The sequence below is a fragment of the Sparus aurata genome, chromosome 22 (assembly GCF_900880675.1).
Source record: "Sparus aurata chromosome 22, fSpaAur1.1, whole genome shotgun sequence".
Taxonomy (NCBI): domain Eukaryota; kingdom Metazoa; phylum Chordata; class Actinopteri; order Spariformes; family Sparidae; genus Sparus; species Sparus aurata.
Genome location: NC_044208.1, coordinates 31,391,269 through 31,410,691, shown reverse-complemented (window position 1 = coordinate 31,410,691; position 19,423 = coordinate 31,391,269). Strand labels below are relative to the sequence as shown.

The window sequence follows — 19,423 nt, the reverse complement described above, 5'->3', positions numbered from 1 at the left end:
AAGTGAACAAAGACATCGACTGTTATCCTCCAAACTTCTTAGAAATGTTTTGATGTTAGTTTTCTAATTGAAAAAAACTTAAAAACACGATCAGAAGAACTCTGAGGTCAGACTTTATTCAACAAGAACCAGGTGTCAACTGTCTTTTCAAAGTAAAAGCTCACAATGGACCACTGAAACATTTTTAAAGATAAACAGCTTGAGGCAGAACATAAAGAATTATTCAAAACATTATTAACTTTAATAACTGGCAAATAAACTCATAATTGAAGGTTCTTTATGCTGATGGATCTGATAAACCTGGTCCGTCTCTAAACACGTCTGACTTCCTGTCAGCGGCTTGTTGGTTCCTCCTGAACGCATCAAACTGATAAAGTTTAATTTTCTAATTAAACTTCATTAAACTGAGATTTTATCAGTCAAACAGGACAAACAGACTTTGATTACAACATATAAAAACTGAACGTAAATTAAAGACAAATGTCCTCCTGCTTCTTTTTAACTGGCGTACGTCCGATTGACAACATGAACCTGCGGACGGGTCACCTGCGGACGGGTCACCTGCTGACGGGACACCTGCTGACGGGTCACCTGCTGACGGGTCACCTGCTGACGGGTCACCTGCTGACGGGACACCTGCTGGCGGGACACCTGCTGACGGGTCACCTGCTGGTGGGTCACCTGCTGACGGGTCACCTGCTGACGGGTCACCTGCTGACGGGTCACCTGCTGACGGGACACCTGCTGGTGGGTCACCTGCTGACGGGACACCTGCTGGTGGGTCACCTGCTGACGGGTCACCTGCTGACGGGACACCTGCTGGTGGGTCACCTGCTGACGGGTCACCTGCTGACGGGACACCTGCTGGTGGGTCACCTGCTGACGGGTCACCTGCTGACGGGTCACCTGCTGGTGGGTCACCTGCTGACGGGTCACCTGCTGGTGGGTCACCTGCTGACGGGTCACCTGCTGACGGGTCACCTGCTGGTGGGTCACCTGCTGACGGGACACCTGCTGACGGGTCACCTGCTGACGGGTCACCTGCTGGTGGGACACCTGCTGGTGGGTCACCTGCTGACGGGTCACCTGCTGGTGGGTCACCTGCTGACGGGACACCTGCTGACGGGTCACCTGCTGACGGGTCACCTGCTGGCGGGACACCTGCTGGTGGGTCACCTGCTGACGGGTCACCTGCTGGTGGGTCACCTGCTGACGGGACACCTGCTGGTGGGTCACCTGCTGGTGGGTCACCTGCTGACGGGTCACCTGCTGACGGGACACCTGCTGACGGGTCACCTGCTGACGGGTCACCTGCTGGTGGGACACCTGCTGGTGGGTCACCTGCTGGTGGGTCACCTGCTGACGGGACACCTGCTGACGGGACACCTGCTGACGGGACACCTGCTGACGGGTCACCTGCTGGTGGGTCACCTGCTGGTGGGTCATTCATGAGACCAGTGAGACGTCTGTCTTCAGTAACAGCTATGTCTCCTGAGGACAGTGGACGTTTTGACGGAATGTCCCTTTAAAAAACACAACAGCTCCTGCAGAGTGTCACACTGATCCATGACGTCTGATGTACTGCAGAGTGGATCCAGCAGGGGGCGGAGTCAGCTCAGTCATCAGGTGTGTGTGTGTGTGTGTGTGTGTGTGTGTGTTTTCATCTGTTGTCCTTGTTCATTCTCTCAGTCTGACCTCATCTGACTCCGCCCCCCTGACCTGGAGGTCGGGCTATAGGTGAGTTGGCCCCGCCCCTGCCTTCATTACAGAAACCTTCACAGTGATTGGCTCAGAGTAAGGAGCTGCATCAGTCAGAGGTGTTAAACTCCGCCCTCCTCCTGTGGCTCCGCCTCCTCCATAGGACCTGTGAACAGCGTGCCTGATGATGTCACTGATGATGTCGCTGATGATTAGTGGTCATTAAACAGCAGAATGTTCCTTCAACATGATGACCTCACCTGCCACCTGGGCCTGGTCCTCTCTGACATCACTGCTGACATCATCAGGAGGCCAGCGGAGCTCGCCGCTCTCCACATCTCCTCCGTCTGTCGGCTCCACTACGATGGACGGGAGGAGCCTGGAAAGTTTTGGAAAATCCTCTGCAGGGTCTGGAAACACCTGGAAATGAAGAAAGGGACCAATCAGAGAGCTCGTTGCTGACTTCAGACGGACTCACCTGGCGGGTCGGCTCACTGTGGGTGTTTTGTGTCTCACCTGGAGAGCCAGCGCCTCCTCTCCAGAAGCTCCACCCACTGACTCACAGGTGGTCATCACCTCTGTCATCTTAACCAATCAGAGCGCAGCAGGAGACAGGAAGCTAAGAGGAGAAAAAATACCAAATAAAAAGCACCTGGACACCTGCTGTAGTCAACAGTGGTGGACAGTAACGGAGTTAATTTACTTGAGTACTGTACTTAAGTACATATCCAGAGGATTTGTACTTTACTTGAGTATTAGATTTCTTTGGTACTCTTACTCTTACTTGAATACATTTCCAAGACAAATATTTTTACTTTTACTCAAGTTAATTTTTAGGAAGGCTGAAAAGTACTCGTTACTTTCAGGTCTGCTCTTTTTTCTTTTTTTTTTCTAAAATACTATTGGACACAAGCTGTGTTTGTCAAAGAAGGAAACCTATCACAGTGCACGCTCTCCACTGGGATCTACTGGGATCATCCCTCCCCATAAGGATACCACCAAAGTACCTCATTCTCAGAAACAAGAGTTAAAAGGTCCTTAAATTCATTTAGAAAAAATTATAGTAATTCATTGATGTGAAAAATAAGAAATTTACTCTTACTCTTACTTTTACTTAAAGTACATTTAAAAGCATGTACTTTTGGATACTTAAGTACCTTTAAAAGCAAGTACTTTTTTACTCTTACTCGAGTAACATGTCGACTGAGCTACTTTTACTTGTAACGGAGTAAATTTTGACCAGTAGTATTTGTACTCTTACTCAAGTACTGGGGTCGAGTACTCTGTCCATCTCTGGTGGTCAAACCCATGGAAATGAGTTCAGTCTGCCCCAGGGCATGCTGGGATACATGACATCACACAACAACCTTCCTGACAGAGCAGAGGGTCTTTATGGGTTCTCGTGAGGTTCCTGAAAGGGTTTTAAGGGTTCTTCAGGGAGTTCTAACCTTTTTTAAGGACTCTCAGTCACTTCTAACAAGGTTTCAGACTTCAATGAGAACATCTCAGTGGTTCTACACAGGGTCCAATGGAACCTGTATTATCCTGTATTATTTTCATCAGCTGTCAAAGTGTAATGGTGATTTATGATGAGTAATAAAAAGTCAAGTGAGCTCAGATGAGAACAGGTGAGATCAGGTGAGATCAGGTGAGATCAGGTGAGAACAGGTGAGATCAGGTGAGATCAGGTGAGATCAGGTGAGAACAGGTGAGATCAGGTGAGAACAGGTGAGATCAGGTGAGATCAGGTGAGATCAGGTGAGAACAGGTGAGATCAGGTGAGAACAGGTGAGATCAGGTGAGAACAGGTGAGATCAGGTGAGAACAGGTGAGATCAGGTGAGAACAGGTGAGAACAGGTGAGATCAGGTGAGATCAGGTGAGAACAGGTGAGATCAGGTGAGAACAGGTGAGAACAGGTGAGATCAGGTGAGAACAGGTGAGATCAGGTGAGAACAGGTGAGATCAGGTGAGATCAGGTGAGATCAGGTGAGAACAGGTGAGATCAGGTGAGAACAGGTGAGATCAGGTGAGAACAGGTGAGATCAGGTGAGAACAGGTGAGAACAGGTGAGATCAGGTGAGATCAGGTGAGAACAGGTGAGATCAGGTGAGAACAGGTGAGAACAGGTGAGATCAGGTGAGATCAGGTGAGATCAGGTGAGAACAGGTGAGAACAGGTGAGATCAGGTGAGAACAGGTGAGATCAGGTGAGTAAGATAAACCTTTGGAAACTCCTGGATCATCTGACACCATTAATGAGCTGTGTGTTTTCCACTCGATCACATCACAGCTGGTGGACAAACAGCCTGGTTACCATGACAACTGATATGTTGTCAGTTTAGGAACTTTTTACTTCCTGTTTCAGACACAAAGTTCTGCTTCACTTCACACACAAACATTTCAAACATGAACAGACTGAAGCTGAGCAGCGGCTGCCACATTTAAAACAGAATCAGATAAAATCTTCAGTCAGAAGTTTCATATGAACCAGCTTCAGTGAACTCATCATTCAGAGACTAACACCATTAAAATAAAGAGAAGAAGGAGAAGAAGACCCACCTGATGAAGAGGATGATGAAGATGTAAACACGGACTCTGTCAGTGTTCAGAGACGAGCAGCTTGTTGTTGATCAGACAGACGACGACTGCTGTAAACTTCCTCTCAATTCAAATTCAGTTCAGGGTGTGTGTGTGTGTGTGTGTGTGTGTGCGTGTGTGTGTGTGTGTGTGTGTGTGTGTGTGTGCGTGTGTGCGTGTGTGTGTGTTTTGCATGTTGTCCTGATTTGACTCAGTCTGGTGTGATTTGGTTTCAGAGTCGCCTCATTTCACTTTGTTTTATTGATTTATAGATTCAAATGTCACCAGTGGGTTTAAATACAGTGAACAATATAACATACAACATGTGTTATATACCATATATAATACATAGACTATGTAGATACATATAATTTATATATTATATATGTCAGCAGATTTTATGTTTTATGTTTAGAAGCTTTTCATTTTCAATCTTACACTGCTGGTGAAGCTGTTACACTCTATTGTTTTTATACTTGTGTTATGTTGTTGTTATTGTACAATTGTATTAATATATGTTGTAATTGTTTATGGTACATATTGTTATTGCTGTTTATGTTGTTGCTGTTTTTGTTGTTGTTCATGTTGTTGTTTATGATGTTGTTTATATTGTTGTTGTTTATGTTGTTGTTCATGTTGTTGGTGTTGTTTATGATGTTATTGTTGTTCATGTTGTTGTTTATGTTTATATTGTTGTTCATGTTGTTGTTGTTTATGTTTATATTGTTGTTCATGTTGTTGTTTATGTTGTTGTTGTTTATGTTTATATTGTTGTTCATGTTGTTGTTGTTCATGTTGTTGTTGTTTATGTTGTTGTTTATGTTGTTGTCGTCGTGGTATGCAGTGTAGTCCTGAGGGAGCTGCTGTACTCATGTTGTCCTGGTAACAACAGGGGGGGAGTTTCAGAAAAGCATTTATATTCTCCGGCTGCACAGCGAATATCAGGCTACACGTCATCGCTGACGTGCTCTCACATCTGAACAGTCCTCTTCTTTTGTTTTTTAATCACTTGGCAAGTTTATCAATCACCTTCCAGCAGCCAGAAACAGAGAAATAACTCACATTTCATTTGGCTTTCTTTATTTCCCACAGATAGCTACAGAAGTAACCATCAGTAGAGCCTGTTGTAGTTTTTACAACAACGTAATTTCAAAGTCTGTGTTTCTAGTTTGCTGCTGCCATCGTGAGACTGTTTCAACATTCAACCACTCTCGCATCTAAAACTCTGTCAGTGATTTTTATTACGGCCGCAGCTGTGTTACTTTTCTTTTCCCCAGAATATGTCTGCTTCCTGTTTTCTCCCCTGTTGCCATGGTGAATCACTGTATCTGTGAGTATGTGTGTGTGAGTGTGTGTGTGTGTGTGTGTGTGTGTGTGAGTGTGTGTGAGTGTGAGTGTCTGTGAGTATGTGTGTGTGTGTGTGTGTGTGTGTGCGTGTGCGTCCTTCGTCACAGACTTCATTAAAAACACCTTTGCAACTTCATCAGCTGTGTTTTGTAATCTCAATTACTGCAATAAAACACATATTTATGAAACCTTTGATGGCAATTTGACAAGCAGTCTTCATTAGCACTATAACACTTGGCCTGAGTAAAAATACTACTACTTGAACCAATATAAAAAGACTGTTGCAATTACAAACAGCCAACAGATTTAAATGAAAAGAGAAATGACAATATATATGTAATATTTTAATGCAGGATAATTAAAATGATGCAACATACCTAGAAAGACCATGGACATGCTGTAAAACACATTAATTCCTCACAGGATTGACGGTGGAAATACAGGTGAACCTCTAGGATTAATCTGTGTTGGCCCGGCTGTTGGCCCGGCTGTTGGCTCGGCAGCTGTTGGCTCGGCTGTTGGTCCGGCTGTTGGCTCGGCAGCTGTTGGCCCGGCTGTTGGCTCGGCTGTTGGTCCGGCTGTTGGCTCGGCAGCTGTTGGCCCGGCTGTTGGTCCGGCTGTTGGCTCGGCAGCTGTTGGCTCGGCTGTTGGTCCGGCTGTTGGCTCGGCAGCTGTTGGCCCGGCTGTTGGCTCGGCTGTTGGTCCGGCTGTTGGCTCGGCAGCTGTTGGCCCGGCTGTTGGCCCGGCTGTTGGCTCGGCAGCTGTTGGCTCGGCTGTTGGTCCGGCTGTTGGCTCGGCAGCTGTTGGCCCGGCTGTTGGCTCGGCTGTTGGTCCGGCTGTTGGCTCGGCAGCTGTTGGCCCGGCTGTTGGTCCGGCTGTTGGCTCGGCAGCTGTTGGCTCGGCAGCTGTTGGCCCGGCTGTTGGTCCGGCTGTTGGCTCGGCAGCTGTTGGCCCGGCTGTTGGTCCGGCTGTTGGCTCGGCAGCTGTTGGCTCGGCAGCTGTTGGCCCGGCTGTTGGCCCGGCTGTTGGTCCGGCTGTTGGCCCGGCTGTTGGCTCGGCGGCTGTTGGCCCGGCTGTTGGTCCGGCTGTTGGCCCGGCTGTGGAAAATGATTGGACATCAGATCGATGAGATCAATAACTGTGTGATTTCTACAGGAAGTGACTTTCAACAAACATCGTGGTTGGTTGTGTATGGAGAGAATGAGAGAGTCATCACTGATCAATAATCTATATTTCACCCTGTTGGATAAAGATATTGATCAGTGCCTTATTGATGAACCCACAGATATCATCAGCTGAGTTTTCTTCACTCTCACGGCTCTCACCGGCCTGCCACAGGTGGGATGTAAACATGACACAGGCTCCGCCCTCAGACAGGAGGAGCTCCACCCCTTCAGCAACTGATCAGGCTCCTCCATCTATTATTGATCACTGCAGCATTGATTATTGATGATCGGTCGTGTTACAAATGAGGGTGACATCACACACACACACACACACACACACACACACACACACACAACTCAGCTACACTCTCTGTGTCAGACAGTTGATGAAGAGGAGGGTGATGATGATGATGATGAAGAGGAGGGTGATGATGATGATGATGATGATGAAGAGGAGGGTGTTGGCTGAAACTGAAACAGAAAGTGAAAGAATCAGCTGTGAGTCTGAAGATGCTCTGAGTCTGTTTTCTCTGCAGCAGCAGATCCTGGATCAGATTGTTTTTGTTTTAAACCGTCTGCTGGTTCTGGTCGAGGTGGATCAGTTCTTGTCGAGGTGAATCAGTTCTGGTCGAGGTGGATTAGTTCTGGTTGAGGTGGATCAGTTCTGGTTCTAGTGATGATGTGGGTTTCCTTTCTGCCCAGCAGGACTCAGCAGAGCAGCTCAGGTGAGTTCATTGTGATTGTGTTTATTATTTAAGCTCAGTGATGATGTCATGATGATGTCATGATGTGGCCTGTCGCATGAGGAGGCAGCAGCTGTGTTACTGTGACTCAGATATAAATGAGAGGTGGTGTCCACTGGGGGGCGCTGCAGACCCGCTGCAGACTCCAGCAGCGCTCTGAGACTGAGGCTGGTCTGCAGACCGGGATTCTAATCCATTTAGAATTTATTGGATAGAAAAAACTAGAAAAAATAAGTTGAATAAGAAGGAACAGAATAATAATGACGTATAAAGATAAATGAATATTGATGAGGCCTCAGACAGACAGAGAGACAGACTCCTCCTCGTCGTCGTGTGACCCCGCCCCTCCTCCGGGCCGCCCCGTCACAGACTCAGAGGAGCAGGGATGAGAGGTAAGACTGCTGCTCTGACTTTAAACTATATGTGGAGAGTTTTATTCTGAAGGAGGTTTTGTTTCCTCCTCTGATCAGCTGATTATCGATAGGTTTATTGATTCCTTTGAAGCCTTGTTCAGCCTGCAGACTCATGAAGGAGAAACACTTTGATCCTGTGACGTCTGCTCTGATATGAATTGTTAATAGTTTAATTATAAACACTTTAAACACGTCTGTGTCGTGTGCGGTGCGTTCACGACCCGATGAAACTGCAGTACAAAGATTGTTTAAGTATTCAATCTGTTTATGATCTGAGCACATTGTTCTCCCCGCTGTGTGTGTTCTGGATGTTCTGTGTGTTCTCTGTATGTTCTCTGTATGTTCTCTGTGTGTTCTGTATGTTCTCTGTGTGTTCTGTATGTTCTCTCTGTGTTCTGTATGTTCTCTGTATGTTCTCTCTGTGTGTTCTGTATGTTCTGTGTGTTCTCTGTATGTTCTGTATGTTCTCTGTATGTTCTCTGTATGTTCTCTCTGTGTTCTGTATGTTCTCTGTATGTTCTCTGTATGTTCTCTGTGTGTTCTGTATGTTCTCTGTATGTTCTCTGTATGTTCTCTGTGTGTTCTGTATGTTCTCTGTGTGTTCTGTATGTTCTCTGTATGTTCTCTGTATGTTCTCTGTGTGTTCTGTATGTTCTCTGTGTGTTCTGTATGTTCTCTGTATGTTCTCTGTATGTTCTCTGTGTGTTCTGTATGTTCTCTGTATGTTCTCTGTATGTTCTCTGTATGTTCTCTGTGTGTTCTGTATGTTCTCTGTATGTTCTCTGTATGTTCTCTGTGTTGTTCTGTATGTTCTGTATGTTCTCTGTATGTTCTCTGTATGTTCTCTGTGTGTTCTCTGTATGTTCTCTGTATGTTCTCTGTATGTTCTCTGTGTGTTCTGTATGTTCTCTGTATGTTCTCTGTATGTTCTCTGTATGTTCTCTGTATGTTCTCTGTGTGTTCTGTATGTTCTCTGTATGTTCTCTGTGTGTTCCGTATGTTCTCTGTATGTTCTCTGTGTGTTCTGTATGTTCTCTGTATGTTCTGTATGTTCTCTGTATGTTCTCTGTATGTTCTCTGTGTGTTCCGTATGTTCTCTGTATGTTCTCTGTGTGTTCTGTATGTTCTCTGTATGTTCTGTATGTTCTCTGTATGTTCTCTGTATGTTCTCTGTGTGTTCTGTATGTTCTCTGTATGTTCTCTGTGTGTTCTGTATGTTCTCTGTGTGTTCTGTATGTTCTCTGTGTGTTCTGTATGTTCTCTGTGTGTTCTGTATGTTCTCTGTGTGTTCTGTATGTTCTCTGTGTGTTCTGTATGTTCTCTGTATGTTCTCTGTGTGTTCTGTATGTTCTCTGTATGTTCTCTGTGTGTTCTGTATGTTCTCTGTATGTTCTCTGTGTGTTCTGTATGTTCTCTGTATGTTCTCTGTGTGTTCTCTGTGTGTTCTGTATGTTCTCTGTGTGTTCTGGATGTTCTCTGTATGTTCTCTGTGTGTTCTGTATGTTCTCTGTGTGTTCTGGATGTTCTCTGTATGTTCTCTGTATGTTCTCTGTATGTTCTCTGTGTGTTGTCTGTATGTTCTCGGTGTGTTCTCATATTCAGTCTGTAATTAAAGAGTTTAACACTTGGACCAAACTCCATTCAGAAACTGTACATTTAAAGGTTTCTGTGTTTCTCTGTGCAGTGCAGGTCCTGTTGTTAGTTACACACCGACACAGTCGCCATTTTCATGCCCTGCATACACGTTGTGTAAATAGTAAATGTACCTGTTTGCTCCTGTGCCCACCTGTTTGCTCCTGTGCCCACCTGTTTGCTCCTGTGCCAACCTGTTTGCTCCTGTGCCAACCTGTTTGCTCCTGTGCCAACCTGTTTGCTCCTGTGCCCACCTGTGGGCTGTTGGTCTTTAAGTGAGGTGTGGTCAGCTGCACTGATGAAGCTTTCTTGCTATCAGGCAGCAGAAAGTGACGGCGTCATGGACAAACAGCAGGTCTGAAGTCAAAGGCACAGTGTTTCCTGTTTGAAGGACGCGTGCAGGCGCTCTGATTAATGATCAGAGCAGCGGCTTTCATTTCATTCATGTTTCACCCAAAACTCCCACGTGACTGTTTCTGAGTCTAAACTCGACCTCTCTGCACTGTCGACGCACTTTGCATCCAGATTATCCAGCGTTTAACCAGTTAAGTTCTCCACAGAACACCAGTTCCCTGTCAAACCAACATGTAGATAAAGTTGTTGTTGAATGTTGAGCAGGAGGAGCTGAGGAGAACCGGGAAGGAGAGAGGAGGAGACTGCCCAAACTGAAGAACCCTGCAAAGATCTGGAAGAACCGCAAACAGCAGAACCACAAACACACCGCAGGTCAGAACCAACAGAACATCATCAGATCAGAACAAAATTATCAGGTGGACCACCCTGTAGATCAGAACCACAGAACCTTTAGAACTAGCAGACCCGACTTGATCAGAACTCAAGAACAGGCAGTTGTGATGTTGAACCTGCTCTGCGTCATGTGTTTTGTGTCCTGCAGGCGATGAGTTGGACTGTGAGGAGGAGCAGCAGAGGGAGGAGCAGCAGAGGGAGGAGCAGCTGGAGGAGGTGAGCAGGAAGCTGATCCTCAGGGAGGAGCAGCTCTTCAGTCAGGACTCCCCATGTGAGCTGGAGGTGGACCAGCTGCAGAAAGACTTCGAGGCTTTCAGACTGCAGATATGGATGGCTGTCCACAACACCTTCACCACCTCCTCCTCCTCCTCCTCCTCCTCCTCCACAGTGCAGCTGGAGGTCCTGAGGAGTGCTGTGGCTTCCATCCAGCAGCAGGAGGTGCAGGACCGGCGATGGACGGGTAGTCTGGAGGAGCGAATGCCGGAGTGGCGTCCTCAGAAGTTTCTGAGCACTCACCACAGTCTGCTGCAGAAGATGGTGGAGTCCAGACTGATGAAGGCCAGTGAGGAAGACTGTGGTGGAGCTGAGGGGCTGTCCTCACCTGTGAAGCGGCAGGTGAGTCATCAGCTACAGAGCAGACAAGTTCACCTGGTAACAACATCAGTGGTTACTAACGTACCTGTGCAGGTGTGTTGTATGGGGAGGCGTGTGAAGGAGGACCTGCTGACGGTGGTGAGGACGGTGAAGGACTGTTACCCTCCTCAGGTGGACATCATGAACCTGTACGCTGGACTGTACCACCAGAACTTCTCTTCCCGTCTGACTGAACTTGCTGCTGCTGGACTGGAAGCAGACGACTGTGGATACCTGCTATTCTGGACCAATCACTGCTATCCACAGTGAGTCTCACACACACACACACACACACACACACACACACACACTGCAGGGGTTCACTGGATCAGCGGTGTCACATCCGGACCAGATGTCCTCAGCCTTCAGCTGTATGTTGTCAGTAACAGTTTCAGGTTGTGGGTGGTGGTTCTGGGTCAAAGAGCCTCTGACATACTGATAACATAATAATTCAGTTTAAGATATGTCAACATAAAATGGTTCTGGCGGACCTGGTCCAGGTGTTCCTACATAAGGAACTGTCAGTGACTGGAGGTCTCAGGTGTTTGTTTCTCCTCAGTGACATATTAAACCACGAGGAACTGCAGGGGAACATCAAGACGGCCTGTCTGGGTTCTCTGCTGCTGCGGGACCACTTGGACCGGCTGGAGGACCAGTACCTGAGCCACAAAGAGGTAAAGACCAGCAGCCAGGAGCCGATTCTCTCAGCGTTTGTGTTGGTTACTGAGATGTTTGTGTCCTTCAGGACAAAGTGAAGCTGTGGCTGAACACAGCTCTAATGAGAGACGAGCAGAGCTGGACCAGCAGCACACCTGAACTCATCGACCACTACTGCTTCAGCCCACTGGCTGTAGACGTCATACAGGTGAGACAGACAGGACAGCTGTTGAACGCGGTGATGTACTATAATAATATGTTGGCTCATTTAATCAGTCAAACTGAAAGCTGTAGTTATAAACTGTCCAGATACTCTCCAGTCCCGAACAGAATTAAACTTTAATCTTCACTAATAAATATTGTTGTCAGGATTCATCAGGACAGCAGCTTCGCTCCAAACTCTCTCACTGATGATCTGCTGTTCCTCGTGTTAATGTACAGATACACATATAGTTTCTTTAGGTGATGAGACGTATTTCACCCTCTCATCATTGATCGGACGATATATCCACACACACACTGAGCTGCTCCTGCTCTTCAGTTTTATATCAATGTATTTTTAATATGCAGTCAAACACAGCTAGTGGAGCTGATAAGTTCATTTTTTCACTAGCATACTTCACTTAGTGATACAATTATGAAATTTGGTACATACCTTCTCCATAGCCTAACTAAAAGAAAATCCTGGGTGTCCACTCAAAATTTCAAAATGGCGGCTGATTTTTCAAGATGGCCACCAGTGAAGGTTTTAGCGAAGGGTGTTTTTGCCTTTGGTAATCTTTTGATCAAATTGTTTTGGTTTAACATACCTTAAGTAGAGTACATATGCACAAGTATGATGTATTTCTGTTAAAGAGGTCATATGGCATGTAAAAACAAAGATGGCGTCCAAATGGCAGCCAAAATCATGAAATTATATTGTCCAAAAATATGTTCAGCATAGAAAAATGCTCTTTTATCACACCACACCATCACTGAAAATATTTTTACTATAAATCTGCATGTCTAGGTTCAATTTTGCATGTCTAGGTTCAATTTAGGTGGTGGTGCTTTAGGTAGTTTTAGTTTAAAAGAGTGAATGTCAGCGCACAACCAGGGCACACTGGTGACTCAGTTCAGTGTCAGCTAATCTTGCTTTACTAAAACAGGTGCAGTGGCAGCGGCCAGATGAATATGGAGAGGACAAATATGTTGTCATGTTTGGGGGTCTTCATATTGAAATGGCTGCCCTTAGGTCTCTTGGTTCCTTGCTCAAGGACAGTGACTGGACTGGTGCCCTAGTTGAAGCAGGCATTGCTTCTTCTGGCACAGCAGATTCCTTCATCTCTGTCTCAAGTGTCACTAGGACACGACAAATGCACCAGGTCACTGCATGCAGTCTTTTCATGATGCTGAAGACTGCCTACAACAGTTACTGCACAGAGCAAGAAGAACTCAATGAACACCCATTGGGCTTTGAGGAATGGTGTCAGAACAAAAGCCAAAAAAGTCCACAATTTCAGTTCTGGTATTTGGTGCTGTCAATGGAGCTGACTGTGTTCATGCTGATAAGATCGTTCCGTGAGGCCAACTTCAGCCTCTACTGCCAGGCATTAAAGGAGCTGATGCCATACTTCTTTGCCAATAACAACACCAATTATGCCCGATGGTTGCCTGTTCACCTGAGGGACATGCTGACTCTGTAAAGTAGGCACCCAGAAGTGGCTCATGAGTTCATGAAGGGCAACTTTGTGGTGCATAAGACCAAACATGAATTCTCAGCACTTGCTCTTGATCAAGCACATGAGCAGGCCATTGCTTTAATCAAGGGTGATGGTGGAGCCATTGGGCTCACTGGAAATCCATCAGCCCTGAGGAGATGGATGGTCTCTGGTCCTGAGGTGAGTCATCTAGTGTCCCTCTATGAAAGTGAGGCACAGATGAAAGAGGCCAATGATCACTCACTTCACCATGAGCAGACTCTATATGCTCAGCAGACATTTTTTGACAGGATCCAGAAACTCTCTCAGGTCCTACAAGACTTGGGAAACCCTTTCCAGGAAGACAGCACAGAGCTGTTCACAATAGACTCCAAAGATGTTGCTCATCCCAGCTCTGCTGAGCTTGTTCACACTCACATGGATGGCTTGGCAGAAAATCCAACTTCATTCTACGCCCATCAATAAGAACAGGCTTGACTTTTTCTCTCAAGATAAGCCTACTACAGCGTCATCAAAACAGAAGCAGCTGAAAGAAGAATGTCAGCTGTTCTCCAAACTATTCATTTCTTGTCAGAGCAGGGAATGTGACCTGCAGGAATTCTTTCAGCACGAAAATCAGTTGTTCCCTGCATCTTTGAGTAAGGTTGGAAAATTTAACAGCTGTCAGAAGTCCCAACTCACATGCATACTAGAGAAACAAGTTCCACTTCCAGACCAAGAGCCAGAGGCTGATGACATCATCATTGATGGTTCAGCCTTGGTCCATGCACTGCCACCCAAAAGGTCTAAGACTAAGAATTATGCAACTCTTGACTTTTTGCCAAGCATTAGTGCCTATGCTGGTGCATACAAGACAACACATGTTGTCTTTGGTGTGTCTAATGCATCAAGTCTAAAGCAAGAAACCAGGTCCAAAAGAGGACAAGGTGGAATATGCAAGGTGACAGAAAAGAACTCCATTCCTTCAAACTGGCACAACTTTCTCCGACACAACAGCAACAAGTCAGAGCTGTTTGACTTCCTGGCAGACAAGATTACTGAGATGTCTGTGCCAAACTTGGTTATTGTGACCAAAGGAACCAAAGCGCTCAGCAATCACAAAGTGAGTCTGCTTGAACTAAACAACTGTTCTCACGAGGAGGCAGACAGCCGCATCTTTGTCCATGCCAGATGCGCTGCATCACAGGGGAGCAAATCTATCATGGACAAAGCCAATGACACAGGTGTCCTTGTAATTGGCCTAAGTATGTTCCCAATACTGCAAGGCATAGGTCTGGAGAAGCTGTGGCTCGCATTTGGCCAAGGTCAGAGCCTTCGGTGGATAGGTATTCACAACCTGTACAACAATGTTGGTGCAGAGATGGCTAAAGGCATGCTATTCTTCCATGCATTTACAGGTTGTGATGTTGTCTCAGCCTTCAGAAACAAAGGAAAGAAAACAGCCTGGCAAACATGGAACATATTTCCTGAAGCCACCTCAGTCTTTTCTAAACTGAGCAAGTACCCAGCAACCATCGAGGATGCTGACATGAGGATTCTGGAGAGGTTTGTGGTACTCATGTATGACAGGTCAAGCACTCTAGACAGTGTAGATGAGGCCAGACTTGACCTATTTGCCAGAAAACAGAGACCTTATGAAGCCATCCCTCCAACCAGAGCAGCTCTGCTCCAACACACCAAACGCTCAACATATCAGGCAGGTGTATGAGCTCAGGCAATTCTGCGCCAGCCAGAAGCAGAGAGTCCTGTTGACTGGGGTTGGTAAAAGGTTGGTGAGGAATGGAAAGTCTTCTGGACCGCCATCTCTCCTATTGCAAAGAGTTGTGAACAACTCACTAAATGTGGCTGCAAGTCTGCCTGCCATGGCAGATGCAAATGCTACAGGCTTGGGCTGGCATGTACAGCTTCATGCAGCTGCAAATGTGAGGTGTAAGTAGCCTCTGGAATGGCCGCTTGTTATTTTTTATTTATTTTTTATTTATTCTATTATTTATTATTTATTTAGTTTTTAGTTTTTAATGTCAGTGTCAACATCATGACCACATATCATAAAAAATTGGGCACTGAAAGTGTCTAAAATGGTCTAAAATCAGTGCAATTGGCGGCCATCTTGAAAAATGACGGTCATCTTGAAATTTTGCGTGGACAACCAAACTTTTCAAAAGAGTGGGTTAGAGTGAGCACTTGTGCCAATTTTCATGTTTGTATCACAAACTGAAGTATTTTTTCACTCATCAGCTCCACTAAGCTGTTGATTGGACATGATGGTGTAAAGCAGCTGGACTGAGGGTCCAGCAGCCGAGGACCACCTCCCCGCCCCTCAGTGAACACCGGTGCTACTGTTTACTAAGTGTCAGGTGCACCTGTTTCCTTTTCAGATTCTAAATACGAGCTCTTTGCATCGTGCGCCACACTTTACACCCAGATCATCCACTGTTTAATCAGCTAAACGTCCTAAGCGCACGAGCGCGCTGCACTGCAAGCCGTCTGCACAGAGCCCCAGGTGTGCAGCAGGTGAAGCTGTAGTTCGTACCTGTTTCTGTTCAGGGTGGTGGATAATTGTTGGTGTTTCCAGGTGATGGACAGCTCCCTGAATGAGTTCAGCTGTGTGATCAGAGACCAGAGCAAAGCTCAGAGGATCACAGCTCACCTGGAGATCTTCCTCAGCAGGTAGGCTTCCTCAGCAGGTAGGCTTCCTCAGCAGGTAGGCTTCCTCAGCAGGTAGGCTTCCTCAGCAGGTAGGCATGAGTGTGTTGCTGCAGGTGTGCAGGTGTTTGTCATTAATCATTCATGTGTTTCAGCTATAAGAAGAGTGTGGAGGAGTTTGTGAAGGGGAACCACTGTAACGTCCGCTCAGTGATCAAAGCTCAGCTGGTCTGTGAGCTGCAGTTCAGGTACAACTCAACACTCTGCACACCTGTACACACACAGCTGGACAAGGCTGGTGGAGGGACAGGGACAGCTGATTGGTCGCTATGTTTGCCTGCTATAATGCTGATTGGTTCTCGTGACTGCCCTCAGGGATTATATCACAACTATGACAGGAAGTCTGTCGGAGGAGCAGAGGCGTCGCTGTGTGGACACGCTGTCCGCCCTGAAGGATTGTGGGTACAGATGCCTCACCGCTCCCATTCACACCCAGCTGAAGGTACAAATACTGTGTGTACTCATAGTAATAGGTTACTATAGGTTGACTTTTAGGGGCTTTTGGTAGAGTACACATACCTTGTCTGAGCTGATCGAGGTCCTGCTGATTCAAGATTTAAGATTCAAGATTCAAAGTGTTTAATGTCATACGTCCACAGAATGCCACCAATGTAAACAGAAATGTATACAACAAAAATATACAAAATAAAGCAATTTTGAAAAACAGCATGTGACAAATAAAGACAAACGCAACAATAATAATAATATTGGTAATAAAACAGTGCAAATGTGAGTATGTATTTGAAAAAATATTTGAAAATGGAATGTAAACAGTCGGTACAGTTATATGAGGCAGACGTGACTGTAAACTCCTCTCTGCTGTTTAGGAGTCTGATGGCAGTGAAAGAGCAGTCAGCAGTCAGCAGCCAGCAGTCAGCAGTCAGCAGTCAGCAGTCAGCAGCCAGCAGTCAGCAGTCAGCAGTCAGCAGTCAGCAGTCAGCAGCCAGCAGTCAGCAGTGGAAACAAAGCCATCCAGCTTCTCTCTGTGCTGCCTTCTGGCTGCTGTGATGGCTTTTTCCAGTCCATACTGCAGCTTTGTACTTAATGCCTGATCTAAACGTGAGAGAGCGAGCAGGCAGCATATGACGTACCTGACTGTTAATCCAGGGCTTCTGGTTTGGAAACTTCTTGACTTGTATTATGGGCACGATGTTGTTGACACAAGTGCTAGTATACGTAGTCACATGCTCAGCGTGGTCCTGTGTGCTGACAGAAGAGTCCTCCAGAGTGTCTGCAGCTTTAAACACATCCCAGTCTGTCTGAGAAAAACAGTCCTGCAGGATGCTCTCAGTGTCTGGGGTCCAGAGTTTGACTTGTTCAGTCACAGAGTTTGTTGCTTCAGTCTTTGTCTGTAGGCTGCATACAGGAACAAGAGATGGGGGGGTGCAGCCCTGTAGGCACCTCGTACTGCTGTAAACATGGTCCAGTGTGTTCTTATCACGGGTGGGAATATCCACATGTTGATCATATTTATGAAACATAAATTGCAGTGGTTAAAGTTGCCAAACAGCATCAGGATGAACCGTCACTTGCAGGCTGGTGACGTTGTGGAGTTTGCTGGAGGGATTTGAACAGCAGCAGCAGGTTCAGCAGATCAGAGGGACGGCCTCTCAGCAGTCAGACCTCCACATCTGGTCAACAGCCCTCCCTCTGGCCCCGCTTGCGTCTCCGATGCGCTCTCCTGGGATCACCCAGCTCGGTGCTTCGGGCCTTCTCGGGAGTGGCGCTGGTGACTGCAGGGCCCGACAGTGTGTTGTTGGTACAGAACCAGTAAAAAATAACAAAAATGACCAAAATAACAGTGAGTTGTCCAGCAGGACCGTCTGCTGTCTGTGAGCAGTGCACCGCAGAGAGAAAGTCAGCATTCAGAGGTGGAACGAGCAAACACATCTGCCTCAGGGCGCCATCGTCTGATCACATTGTTGATAATCAATAATCGATGGTTGTGCAGGTGTGTTTCACTCACCTGTGGACGTCTGTCTGGCTGGATGGGTCACTTCCTGTCGTTGATTCTCTGCTGGACTCTCTGAACCAACAGCTGATGGACCTGACGGACCTGAAACCAGACTGCAGACAGGTGAGACTGTCTGTCTCTCTGACTGTCTGTCTGACTGTTTCTCTGACTGTCTGTCTGACTGACTGTCTGTCTGACTGACTGTCTCTCTGACTGACTGTCTGCCTGTCTGTCTCTCTGCCTGTCTGTCTGCAGGCCCTGCTGTCTCTCCTCCATCAGGATGTAGTTCTTAAGTATGTGAAGAGGATGATGAAGAGCAGGATGAAGAGCAGGGAGCAGCAGGTGGGCGGAGCTCAGCGGATGATCGAAGACGCCCGAAAGATCAACGACTTCTTTAACGAGGGGGTGAGACACGCTCTTCTCTGATTGGAGATGCTGACTAACAGGAAGTGACATCATTGCTCTGAGACAGTGTGGCTCCAGCACGACAGCCAAGATCTCAGTATTACAGCACTGTGTCTGTGTGTGTGTGTGTGTGTGTGTTGTGTGTGTGTGTGTGTGTGTCTGTGTGTGTGTGTCTGTGTGTGTGTGTGTGTGTGTCTGTGTGTGTGTGTCTGTGTGTGTATGTGTGTGTGTGTGTGTCTGTGAATGTGTGTGTGTGTGTCTGTGTGTGTCTGTGTGTGTGTGTGTGTGTGTGTGTGTGTGTGTGTGTGTGTGTCTCAGGGCTGCAGTGAGTCTCTGTGGCTCGGGGAGCTGCTCTGTAGTCTGGCTGAGATCGTCCGTCTGCAGGATCCAGGGAGCGTTCAGCTGGAGATGGTCAGTGTGGCCAGAAGGTTCCCCGACCTCAGGTACACACACACACACACACACACACACACACACACACACACACACACACACACACACACCACACACACACACACACACACACACACACCATGCTGTGGGGCTCTGGACAGCTTCATATAGTGAACTCCTGGAGGACAACATGATCCTTTAGAATCACTCATGTTTCTTGATATCTTTTGAAGTTTTTTTGGTTAATTTTTAGTTTTGTATATTTGTGTTTATTGATCATGAGTCCATGTATAACACCAGTGAGTGGGTGGAGACCGGCCTGTGTGAACATGAAGTTACACAGTGAATCACAGCTGATGAGTCACGCTTCATTCATCACACTCACACACTAACAGAGCCCTCTGATTGGACGTCTACTGATGATGTCATCCCTATTCATATTCAAATCACACTGGTTTGAATCACATTCAGGAGACTTTGTTTCCTCTCAGACCCAACTGAGACAACAACGACAGCTTAAGTTATAGTTTATATTAAGATGAGCTGAGTGGTCCGGTCCGGTCCGGTCTGGTCCGGTGCGGTCCGGTCTGGTCTCTGTAGGAGAGGAAGGAGGTTTCCTTCAAAATGAACTGTACATGTCAACACCTGAGA

General features: G+C 46.6%; 3 protein-coding genes across 3 annotated transcripts in view; 1 reads left to right on the top strand and 2 right to left on the bottom strand.

Annotated features, from left to right (window-relative positions):
- Window positions 1-95: 95 nt before the first annotated feature.
- LOC115573870 (mediator of RNA polymerase II transcription subunit 15-like) lies at window positions 96-7,083 on the bottom strand. The gene is made up of 5 exons (XM_030404919.1): window positions 6,907-7,083; window positions 6,073-6,669; window positions 2,215-2,283; window positions 1,966-2,118; window positions 96-1,431 (listed from the first exon to the last, which is right to left on the bottom strand). Exons 1-5 carry the CDS (start codon window positions 7,039-7,041, stop codon window positions 499-501), a joined length of 1,887 nt encoding a protein of 628 aa, XP_030260779.1. The 5' UTR covers window positions 7,042-7,083; the 3' UTR covers window positions 96-498.
- On the bottom strand, window positions 1,448-4,370 carry LOC115574129 (protein LBH). Its single transcript, XM_030405387.1, has 4 exons — window positions 4,259-4,370; window positions 2,215-2,317; window positions 1,959-2,118; window positions 1,448-1,864 (listed from the first exon to the last, which is right to left on the bottom strand). Exons 2-4 carry the CDS (start codon window positions 2,281-2,283, stop codon window positions 1,821-1,823), a joined length of 273 nt encoding a protein of 90 aa, XP_030261247.1. The 5' UTR covers window positions 2,284-2,317; window positions 4,259-4,370; the 3' UTR covers window positions 1,448-1,820.
- A 189-nt stretch (window positions 7,084-7,272) lies between the features above and the next one.
- The window catches only part of LOC115573869 (tumor necrosis factor alpha-induced protein 2-like), a 21,357-nt gene continuing 9,206 nt past the window's right edge, over window positions 7,273-19,423 (top strand). The window contains exons 1-12 of the mRNA XM_030404918.1: window positions 7,273-7,514; window positions 10,196-10,303; window positions 10,473-10,939; window positions 11,012-11,223; window positions 11,517-11,631; window positions 11,703-11,822; window positions 15,890-15,984; window positions 16,116-16,208; window positions 16,336-16,462; window positions 17,972-18,097; window positions 18,230-18,379; window positions 18,698-18,822. Of these exons, the coding sequence (XP_030260778.1) occupies window positions 7,466-7,514; window positions 10,196-10,303; window positions 10,473-10,939; window positions 11,012-11,223; window positions 11,517-11,631; window positions 11,703-11,822; window positions 15,890-15,984; window positions 16,116-16,208; window positions 16,336-16,462; window positions 17,972-18,097; window positions 18,230-18,379; window positions 18,698-18,822 (1,787 nt within the window). The 5' untranslated portion in view covers window positions 7,273-7,465. The remainder of the gene's footprint in view (window positions 7,515-10,195; window positions 10,304-10,472; window positions 10,940-11,011; window positions 11,224-11,516; window positions 11,632-11,702; window positions 11,823-15,889; window positions 15,985-16,115; window positions 16,209-16,335; window positions 16,463-17,971; window positions 18,098-18,229; window positions 18,380-18,697; window positions 18,823-19,423) is intronic.